General features: G+C 47.5%; 1 protein-coding gene across 1 annotated transcript in view; it reads left to right on the forward strand.

The window, feature by feature from the left end:
- Window positions 1-7135, forward strand: part of UBR4 (ubiquitin protein ligase E3 component n-recognin 4) — a 76551-nt gene extending 69416 nt beyond the window's left edge. Inside the window, exons 103-106 of the mRNA XM_080358825.1 lie at window positions 915-1139; window positions 4504-4594; window positions 5169-5331; window positions 6005-7135. Of these exons, the coding sequence (XP_080214951.1) occupies window positions 915-1139; window positions 4504-4594; window positions 5169-5331; window positions 6005-6069 (544 nt within the window). The 3' untranslated portion in view covers window positions 6070-7135. The remainder of the gene's footprint in view (window positions 1-914; window positions 1140-4503; window positions 4595-5168; window positions 5332-6004) is intronic.
- Window positions 7136-11327: the final 4192 nt, after the last annotated feature.

The following is an 11327-nucleotide window of genomic DNA, read 5'->3' on the forward strand; positions in this document are numbered from 1 at the left end:
CTTGGGAGACAAATAAATGAAACTATTCTTTTCATCTCGTTAGTCTGTTTACTGGCACCAGAGAGCCCAGAACCCGCTGTGCGGCTCTTGTATAAAAATGAATTATGTAGTTTCCAGACATTATTTTTTTTCTAAAGACACATTCGATATTAAATGGACAAAATGAAGGGCTACTAGTTGGCTACCAGCTGCATCATGTAGCAGATGAAAAGGTCACACAATGCTGACACTCAGACATGGCTTTATCTGCTGAGATGCTGCTTTATATATTCCTAATAAGGGAGAGTATTAATATATCTAACTTAAAAATCAAGGGACCTACCTGGCTGGCAGCGTCTTCTGACCAGCAGAGGAATAGCCGGTGGTAAAACGTGATACATCTTCACGTGGTCTCCTGTAATGTGGAGTTTGCACCGTCAGCTCTGGAGCGTCAGGACTCCTGAAGAGGCTGGAGCTGGGGGAAAGGAAAAGAATTATATATACCAGCTTACAGTAAATACATTATCTTTTTGGGTTTGAAATTGCCCTGTATCTTCTCAGCGATTGCTTTTGCGGTAGATGAATAACATATATCGATGCTGGCTGTCAGAGCTGCAGTCACGTGCTTGGTGTCAGAGGGGAGATGGTACAACAGGAACACTGGCTGGCCTGACTCTATTTTTTCTCTAAATAAAAGGAAATATAGCTCTACAGTAGCACTGCCAGCCTTGGGGCAACGCCAAGTACCTTGCAAACCTCTCTAGTACTGTACACAGCCCTAAGAAAAAGTGACTTTGCTAGACTTGTACGCTTTACTAGGAGCTAATATTAAATAAACCAGTGGCTGAATTTGGGAAAAGCCCGATTGTGCCAACCCAGCGCTGCTTTTTCCTCAAACCACCAGAATGGCTGCTGAAGCTTTTCTTGTGTTTTAGAACTCGAGCGACGTCGAGGGAGGAGAAAAACCTGCAGAGCTTCATGGAGCACCCCAAAGAGAAGTGGGTGGAGAGTGCCTACGAGGTGGACGGGCCCCACTACTACACCGTGCTGGCGCTGCACATCTCGCCCCCCGAGAAGTGGAAAGCCATGCGAGTGGAGATCCTCAAGAGGCTCCTCGTCACCTCCCACGCGCGGGTGGTGTCACCAGGTGGAGCCAGCAGGTTTGTCACTGCCCCGGTGCTGCTCCTGTGCCTGTCACCTTAGAGCCACTGGGCAGTTTATGGGGAGCTGAGGATAGGCACAGGCATTTTGGTAAAAAAGCAGATAGTAACGCTTCTGAGTAGCTTTATACTCAGCGTTGCAGAGGAATGAGCCAGAGCATTCAATTCTGGGTGTTTTCTGGAGTGAATCAATCAGCTGGGCAGTGGGAATGATGTTTTTCCTAGGAATATAGCTAAAACCAGGTAAATATTATAGTAAGATGCTTATTCCCTCTCCCCCCTCAAGTGAAACCCTGGAGTAACTTCTGGTGTGTGTGGTTTCAGAGCAGCTAGCTCGCTCTCTGCTCGCCTTACTAAAGAAGCCGTTCCTGTGCTCTTTTGATCAGTGTACCAGCTTCCTTAAATAGAAAAATAGAAATAGAAATCAAATGCCTTTGCTTTTAAAAAAGAAAAATATCAATAGCAGCTGTCAAGCACTTGAAGTACAAGAATAAGTGGCTGCGCCTGCCTGACAAAAGCACATATTTCCAAAGAAAGAAGCGGAATTCCAGTTGCTGAAAAGATGATTTTAAATAGCTGTCATAATTAGGAATAAATTCATTATTATTCTAAGTCGCCTTAAAGGGCATTCTTATTCTGATGACTTTAATTATGTGTTTGATAAAGTCATTCCATTGTAGCAGCACACAACACAGCATGCATCAATGCTATTAGAGGCATCAAAAGTGAAAGAGCCCTTAAATAGGCTCCGGTATGGATTTCTGTGCTAGTTTCTGCTTTTCAAGCTCAGCCTGCTCCCTGTCTCCTGTTTCCACCACCCTGCCGGAGTTCTGGGAAAGGGCGTTTAACAGCAGATATTATCGTGGACGTTCTGTTTTCTCGGACACAAGGGCGTGCAGCATTTCACGCGTCCTGCGAAAGAGTCTGGGAAAGCAAAGCCCTCGTGTGGCTTTGCTGTGGATATTTCATGTTTTTTAAAACCCTCGGTAAATGAGTCTGTTTCTTTCCCATCTTATCTCTAAGCATGTGTGTAATGAAAGCGTATTGAAACGACACAGCCAGGAACTTCCAGCTAACCCCTCCAATCTGTGGAATTTCAGGGGAAAACAGAACCAGTCCTCAGGAATTATGTCAAGGTTTATTCAAGGGCTTTCTTTAATCCCTGCAGACTAAGAGAGCGCAAAGCCTTCCACTGATAATACCTCTCAGAAATAGAAATATGGCAGTTCTTATTTCCAAGCTCGCTGCTTATTTATTCTTGTGGCAAATGAGGAAGAGGGCGATGGAGAGGGAAACGCTCTGCAGAAAAGTGCCAGGACCTTGAGTTTACAAAGGAAACCAAGGTTTGCAACATCAGAGTGACACGTCTGCAGGTGAAAATGAGCGCTACACGTGGGATGCAGTTCCGCGTCCATAGGGCGGTGTGGGCTGGAGGCCAGAGAGACGTGAGGACTCGCTGCCACCGTTACTGAGGGCGATGAAGCCGCTGGAGGAACCGACAGCACATCTAGGAGCAGCTGAGGATCAGCTCGTGATCCCAAAAAGGGCCTGGAAAGCTCACATTCCCTCAGATGTAAATGAAGACAACACATGCTGCCCGTACTCGGGGCTGTGGTGAGGTGTTTGATCCAGCTGCTCAGCTGGATTAGTTGGTATAAAACAGTTTTGAGGAGAATCCAGCCAAAAATGTTCTCTGTGCCAGGAGCTACAGCCGTCTTGTCTACAAGGCCAAAGCGGGAGATGCTCAGCACCTTCCGTGCTTTAAAAACACTTTGTATTTCAACCCCAAGATGAAATTACCAGAATGAGTAGGAGTTCTGGGTTTGTTCTCTTTTTTTTGTAAATATAATTTACAAATTCCAAATGACTGACTCAAGCGACCGATTACCTGCTTGTTGTTACTGAACCAAGAGTTGTGGCTAGAAAAATCACTTTTCAATGTAGCTTTCCTCTGGAGCTTGGGAGGAAAATATCCTTTGGATTTATTGTTCTTTTCCTTCGCTCCTGACTGTGACCTTTCTAAAATATTCATGAGAGACGCGAGGCTCCCAGAGTGTTCGTGTCTCACTTTGTGCTGGTGATCCGTGCACGGCTGATGAGCCTGAACCAGCTCACGTTAATGAATACGCGGCAGCTATTACATGAAGTAGCAGTTCCAAAAGGTACCTACCAGACTTCACCCACAAGGGCCTTTTAGTTTTCAATTAAAGGAGCAGACTCCAATTAGATCGAAACCATTCGCATAAAAAGAACCTCTGTCTTGCAGTATTTGGGAGTCTAGAATTAGCCTCGCTTTAAGTTGCCGTTCTTCCCGTGGAAATTTAGTCACCTTTACTGATTAGTTTTTCTTTAAATAATTAAGCCTAGCTGCCCAAGCAAGCCGCCACCTACCAAGCCGCCTGTTTTAAGGGCAGGCATTAAAATGGAGCCTTTTAGAATAAAAGCAGCGCAATGTTCATTTCCCACCAAGAAAACACCCAACTTGTGCGGATCGCAGCTGGGCCCGTGGTCAGACGACACCCTTTTGCTGACTTGTGTCAGCTGAACTAGCTCTGGATGCATTAAAATCAGCTTTTTTTTCCCCCAAAAGCTTTTAAGAGGCAAGCAGGAGGCGGCATGTGATGGAGGCAGATGTACCTGAGAAACACATGCAAGAGAATTCCAAAGCCATTAGAGCTGCTGGCAGGAGGTTCTGCCTTGCCAGGACCTGTTGGTGATTAATCCTGTAAACTTGGGGAGCTGTTATCCCAGGACAACTCTGCACCTTTTGTAGCATTTCTCCTGCCAGATGCTGAATTTCCAAAAGCAGAATTCCTTCTTTCCTAAGAACCAAGAAGATATTAATTGGAAGTTCCTCCATTTCTTCAAGGGCAGGATGTTTCCCTCAGAGTCTTTCAGAAACGCTTTTGTGAGTTAGAAGCAAAACTATGTTTTCTGTCATTGATACGGACTGCGGCTGAAACCTAGATTTAGCTATTTCTTCAGGAATCTGCTGTGCTCCCAGCACCGAGCATACAAATGGGGCTGTGCATTGTTTTTCTGACTGCTGTTGACTTCCTATATAGTTGAACAGTGCGTTTCCCTCTGTGCTTGTTCTGTTCCTGTGAAATAAGGTTTCCTTGGCTAACCTGCGTTGGTCACACTAGCCACAGCTGGCCAAGTGGCTCCCTGGCCATAGGAATCATTGCACAGAAACCACGGATGCCCAGTGTTTGTTTTGTGTCCCGGCACACGCAGCAAAGCTCCCTCAGAGCCATTCCCCCTGTGTATTATTTGGCCGTTTCAACTTTCGTGCTATTCATCAACTCGGTTACCAAAGCACAGTAAAGTGATTAACTCCAAATTGATTTCATTATCTCCCTAGACTGGCAGATAAGGCGGTGAAGGAATACGCAACGTACCGCTCTGGCCTTCTCTTCTGGGCCCTCGTAGATCTCATTTACAACATGTTCAAGGTAAGAAAGAACACTAAAGTTTGTCTATATCACCTTGGTACCAACTACTTGCATTGAAAATAAAAGGCAGGGTTTGAAGCTCCCTTCTCCAAGATCCTTCTAAACATAACATTTCACCTTGTATGAGCAGAAAGGCCACAAGAGGCTGCCTGTGCTTCTTGTACCCCTCTTAATTCGGTATCTGAGGAAATGAGAGACTTTTCCAGTTTACAGCAGTCCTGCTGTATCCTGTATTTGTGTATTTTTTCTGTTAACGGTTCACTAAAGCAAGGACATTCAGAGCTGCACCGGGGAAACAGCTGGGTAAGGAAAGAGGTGGGGGCATCCACCAGAAAGAAACCTGCCGTTTCCAAAGGTTAAATAATTAGGGTGAGAAAACGCCAGCGACCTTGTTCGCTCTCTGTACAGAAAGATTATAAAGTCACATATAGGGTCACTTTTTCAATGTGGCTTGTTTATGAGAGACAGGGGGCTGCAAGTCCAAGAGCAGCAGGATAAAGCATCAGGGCTTGCAGTTATTCTTCTGAATAGTTATGTTTCTGGACTGATTTGGTCCCATTTTCCTCTCTCGTAGAAGGTGCCTACCAGTAACACAGAGGGGGGCTGGTCCTACTCTCTTGCTGAATTCATCCGACACAACGACATGCCAATACACGAAGCTGCAGACAAGGCCCTGAAAACCTTCCAGGAGGAGTTCATGCCAGTCGAAACGTTTTCCGAGTTTTTGGATGTGGCCGGTAAGCGTGCGCTTTCCCTTTTATAGGCCGTCTTATGCAACTCGTGACGGCCGCTCGCTCCAGCCGGCAGCATTCCTGCCGCCACAGCTTGTTTGGACGAGCGAGAGGAGGAGACATTGGCGCTCCAGCTACTGCACAAACAGTTGAGCATCCCCAGACAGGAAAATTTCTCTCACCTGATCCCACAGATCCTCCCCTTGCTCTTTTAAACATACATACATCACAGCTTAAGGATGTTTTTCTGGGTATAAGTGGTTTGAAGGCTGATAAATAGATGCAACCCTGTACCAAAGGCAAAAGAGTTCCTGCTGTAGGGATTTTGGTTTCCTCAGGAGGTGCTGAAAATTCACCTGCAAAGAGGTTATTCTTAACTTGTGTCACAAATTAGTTGTGTCCCAGGCCAGTTTCTTGCTCTCCAACATACAGAGCTGCTGGGCAGCCGGCTAGCTGTCGCTCTGTTGCACAAGAGTGATGCTGTATGGATTTAATATGCACGCTTTGGTCCCTTCTGCACACACATCCAACGAGGGTTTATCTTGGTCTTGTCCATCCTTAAAATAACGTTGCAGCTGTCATCATTAACTTCCACATGCCCTAGCGTGAATCCCTACTGTGGGGAGGAGAAACTGCTTGGTGGATCTAATTATTCTGTACTGTCTTCTTTTGTTTAAAGGACTCTTGTCAGAAATCAGTGATCCCGACAGCTTCCTCAAGGATCTTTTGAACTCCATCCCCTGAGCCGCCAGCACACAGAAGCGTTGGGCAGACTACACTAGCTTGCCTTCCATCCCTTGGTGTTCCTCCTCGTGCAGTCTGTCCCTTCCCTGAGGAGTGCTGCAGTTTGGTTTCTCTTTTTTATTTTATTTTATTTTGTTTTATTTTATTTTATTTTCTACATTTTTTTTTCCCTTCTTGGAGTGTTTTGGAATTTAGATTTGTTTTATCCTGTATTTCAGTGTTCTATCTGTAAAGCCTTGTGTATTCAAGCTGGTTGAAAGAACTTGTACAGAAAGGAATCCAAACCAGTAAATCTTAATGCTTTAGTGTTCACCTCTTTGAAGTTCAATAAACCGAACAAATGGGTAAGATGGGTTTGACGAGTACTTTAACCATGCAGTAGCCTAAATGCCAAGTTCTTTCTCATCTTTTCTTTCAGAGCTCCTCTCTCGGGGCTCAGAGCTGCTGCTCTTTCCGGCCCGTAGTTTGGACAAGGAGACAGAGGAAACAAAGAGTCTCATAGTAAGGACGGCGGCAGTGACGCTGTCCTTACTGATCCCATGTGCAGAGCAGGTTTCCCCTTGTGGGACATGAGCCTTAGAGACTCGGGGACCCCCCGGCGCTTCGCATTGCCTCTCTCCAAGGCATGTTGCATCTCACGGTGTCTTTCCTGGCTTGACTCTCACCGAGGCTGTATCCAAAGCAAGAGCGCGCGACGCCGCCTCCGGTCGCTTGGTACCGACGGTGACTTTACCTCTCGGAGGGATGCTCCTCGCATCGAATTTCTTTTCTCTCTCCGGTAATACTTTCAGCTTCAGCAAAATGCATGGAAAATAGACGCTGCACACTTCTTGAGCCGGCCACTTGCCCTTTCAATGGCTTCTTTTTCAGTGTGCATGCCCTGACCTGAAGCCAGGTACCCGCTTTGAATACAGCCTTGCCCTTTCTCGCCCAGCTGTGCATGCTCTTAACTTCCCTTTGCCACCGGTTCTGTTCTCCTGTAACCCAACTGACACGTGGTGAAGTTGGAATCTAATAAAGCTTTCCCTGTCCTCCTCGTCTCTGTTTCAACTTGTATTTCCGCAATCCTAACACAGCCCCATCCCATAAGTAATAATTGGTTTAGAGGCTGAATAACTCGGCAACCTATTTGATGCCTTTTGTTAGCGTTGAGCACGCATTATGATTTGGCAATTAGCAATCAGGTGAAGGCGCGGTGTTTTTCTTCTCGCCTCCGCGGGTGCTTATGTCACTCCTGGCAGGCAGATTTGGTGCTGGGGAGGAGCACGCAATAGCGAATCGCCTCGAGAAGTTTGGTTAGCGAGGGACTCGGGAACATGTCAGTGGGCACCTTTGTCGGCTGGGTCAATCTCTCTTGCCTTACGAAGGACGGGGGCTAATGCGTGGAGTTTGTTCTTCTTTAGCACAGCGATATTTAACCTTTTATTTAGCCTTTTAGCCACATAAAAGAGAAAAACACGCCTCATTTTAAAAGCACTGTAAAGTCAAACCTAACAGTCTTCTCTCCAAATAAGCAGCTGCAATACCCCTACGGGTGGACGCGCAAGCCTTGCTCACCGATACCGGCGCACGGCAGCTTGGGCGATACTAAAAACCCTTTGTGAGCAAATGACCCTTCAGATCAGTGCGATTCCTGAAAGCAGCAGCCAGCAGGTAACAAGAAACCAGGTTTTTATGACTCTGCTTCCAAAGCTTTGCGCTGTACGAGAGACTTCAGGTGCAAGACTGAAACCCCACCGCGTTTGGACTTTGTTGTTTGCGTAAGACTGATGGATTAAGCTCCAGACAAGAACTATTAATGTATTTTGGAAAGCTGGGGAGGAATATTGGCTGCCTTGCTACCTAATTATTGTTTTTTCACAGAAAAATACATCTTTTCAGCCACGGAGTCAGCGTGCCAGGCAGTCCCGCAGCTTTTCCTCCACAGCTCTTGCCTCACTGGCACAAGGGAGGGTGTTACAAGTACTTGTGTGGTACCTTTCCTCAGCTTACCTGGCCAGGTAACTCCGGCGTAGCTCCAGTTTTTGCTGACGCAAATCCCGGCTTAGCTCCCTTTATGCTCGCACAGGTCTCTTGCGAAAACAGGCTCTGCTGTTGCATGAACTAGTCAAGTTTACACCAGCAAAATGGTCCTTTTTCTACCCGCGCAGTTGGATCGGCAGATCCTTAAGCTTCCCAGGAGCAGAACGCGACCGCCGTTTGTTCACCAATGTCGTTACAGCTGCAAGGAAGCAGGATCTTAAAAGGAGGTCATAAACCGCACAGTTGCAATAAACTAGAGCTGTTCTGGAGGGTTTTGCAAAGGCCCAGAGATGTATTTTGGAAAATAAAGCGCAGCGTATCAAGTGCATCCTGCCCGGAGCACGAGAGGTCTGTGATTTATGGGGAAGGCAGATTTGAAAAGAAGGTGGAAACAGCGTGGTAGCGCTTCTGCGGAGCAGAATAGCTTGGGAGGGCCTGAAGTTGAACAAAAACAACCCCAGAAGAGCTAGAGGGGGGTAAGAACAAAAGAAAAGTGTTTTGGCGAGTTTCAGCTGACACAGGCCACACACGGAGGCTCAAAGCTCCGCAGGACGCACAACAGCGATGCCCTCCAGATCCCCCGCGCGCCGGGGAAGTCGGCAAAGGCTTTTGGGGAAGCGTGTTACTTAAATTAGAAGTAAGAGAGGAGCGAGACTGGGGAAAATGCATCAACACAAGTAAAACAACTCAAACGGATGGACCAAAGCACGAGCTGAACAAAGAGTCAACCCTCTCTCCAAAAAAAAACCACTCCGGTTTATTTGCAAAAGACATTTTTTGAGGAAGAAAATCCTTTGCAATCCACGAGAGCCTGTGTGACCTCCGCGACTGCTTGAACCTGACTCCGTGGGCAAGAGCTTCACCGAGATGATCTGATGTCCCAGCAATGGCTGTTCACACCGGGTCAAACCCTGGTAATTGCTTATTAATTAATCTTGGGAATGACACCTCCTGAAGAGAACAAAGCAGCAGCCTTGCCCTGGGCTTTGGCAGGTCTGCGCCGGGCTCTCGCAACTGCTGCACATGAAAAGGTCCCTGGGAGCCTGAATTAATTCGTCGTTGCTGCTGCAATCGCACAAACCCATCGGGCAGGTGGTACCTGAACAAAATAGCCTGTTTGGTGAAGATGGGAAGCCCTTGGCCTTCCGCTTTGTATTTCATGATGGTTTCCTTTGTTCCACTGCCTCCTCCCTTCGTAATTCCGTTTTTCAAGCCAAGCAAATGTCCTCTTGGAAGCTTTGCATGGCTGGGTGCTCTGTTGGGATGAGCAGCCTTCCTCCCGCTCCTCTGCCCCGCTGCCGATGCTTCCGACTTGTTCTCCGGCCAAGTTTCTCTCCGGTGTTTTGTCTCCTCCTGCAATTGCCTGGAAGTATTTTCCAACAAGCCGTGGATTAGAGCTGCTGAGCATAAACACGCTGTGAGCTGCAACGTTTCGATGCCATAAAAGATTCCCTGGACTTTTTCCGATGTAGGAAAAGTGATTTATCTCCCCGGACACGTGTCCGCGCAGCTTGTTTTTCAGCCGGGGGAAGGACACATGGATCACGTGTGTTCAGCAGGACCGCGGTGGAGCCTCAGTTACGTGGGTACATCTCAGGGTTGCAGTTTACCATGGAGTAATTAGGAGCGAGAAGCCTCTTTTCCCTTTGTCCAAAGGTTTTGGGGAGCATTTCTATGTATGAGCACACACAGTACTCAAATTTTCCTCTGTATTACACAGCGAAAAGCTTTTTCCTACAAAATCATTGCCCGTTTCTGCCCAGACGATGCTGAAACATTGCTCAAGGCGCTTACAGCACAGAATCAAGACACCAGACATCCCTCTGACCGCTGAACCACATGAAAATGACAGTGGGCACATCTGCCTTTGACAATAAAGCCAAATCTTCAGCAAAATTCCCTCCCTGCCTCAGCTTTGCTTTTCACACCAGCCCTGTTTTCGATGCAGGGCTTATTCCTTACCTATTTATGCCACATCGAGCTCAAGGACTAGATGGAACGAGTACAAAAAGCACCGAGTCCACATTCCCAAATTGCCTTTAAATTCACAAATGAAACCAGGCAAGTCTTCAGCTGCCACCCTGCGGATCTCCAGAGACCTCCTGTGGTCACACGAGCTGATTTAGAGCCACCCCTTGGGTCTTGTTCCTGCTCCCTGGCCACCTCCAGATAGGAAAACCAAGACTGGCCTTGGCTTGTTTGCTGCGCGTCGCTGGGGCCGCGTTATCACCCCGGGCAGGGGTGATTCACAGCTCACGCGTGCAGGATCGATGGCACGTGGCAAAACAAGCTGCACAGATTGCAGGGACCGCTGCAAACGACGCTGAGGTGAATTAAGTATAAAAAATAATGACTAAACCCCCATTTGCAGATTTTTGGGGGCAGGATTGATCCAGCTCATTCACACGGTCTGCTCGGCTCAGGGAGGAACTGGTGGCTTTATCCCTTTATCAAAACCTCGGAGATCGGCAAAGACCCCTCTCTCCCTCCCGAAGGGGATACGTGCTGGTAGGAAGAGGTGCTTTTTAGTTAAACTAAAATGGTACAAATGATAAATTGAGGGGAGGCCCTTATGTGGCATTTTAACACTGAGATCCAAGGCAGGTCGGGGGGCCCAGGCATCACCCCCTAAAACGCAGCATCCTCAGAGACCGGGATGGGGCCCATGGCTTTCAGCCCACCGAGGTGTTTCAGAGGTCCAGCCGCTGCCTCTCAAATAATTTTATTTATATTCAGAATGCTTATTAAGCCTTTATTAGAGCGGGATAATCCCGTGTGCTGTGCTATTCCCTCCATCCAGGCTCTGTTGCTACAGGTCCTAGATTTGAAGTGGGAGTTACAATCTCTCTCCAAATCTCCTGCCCTGTGATGATTTTTCCCTTTGTCCCTGGGATCCTGGGGGGAATCGGACACATTCCCCGTTGCCAAATTCCTGCCGCCGAGCTTCCTGCCCCTTCCTACATCAACCCTGGAGCATCGGGCACCTCACAGTGGATTTCCCACTCCAGAAACAGCAGGGGCTTCTTTTTGGAAATGTGCCACTGCCCTGACACTCCTCTGCCTGACTCAGCCTGTTCCCTTCCCTTGTAAAATACAATAGAATAGCATAGAAACCACTTTTAGGTGAATCATAACCCAGCCTGAGCTGCGGGTGAACTGCAGCCAAACCTGGTGCAACCCTCAGTGACCTGCGAATGTTCAGAGGGGGTCCTGGGGCCACAGGAGAAATAGTTTTG

This window comes from Nesoenas mayeri, assembly GCF_963082525.1.
Source record: "Nesoenas mayeri genome assembly, chromosome: 24".
NCBI classification, from domain to species: Eukaryota; Metazoa; Chordata; class Aves; order Columbiformes; family Columbidae; genus Nesoenas; species Nesoenas mayeri.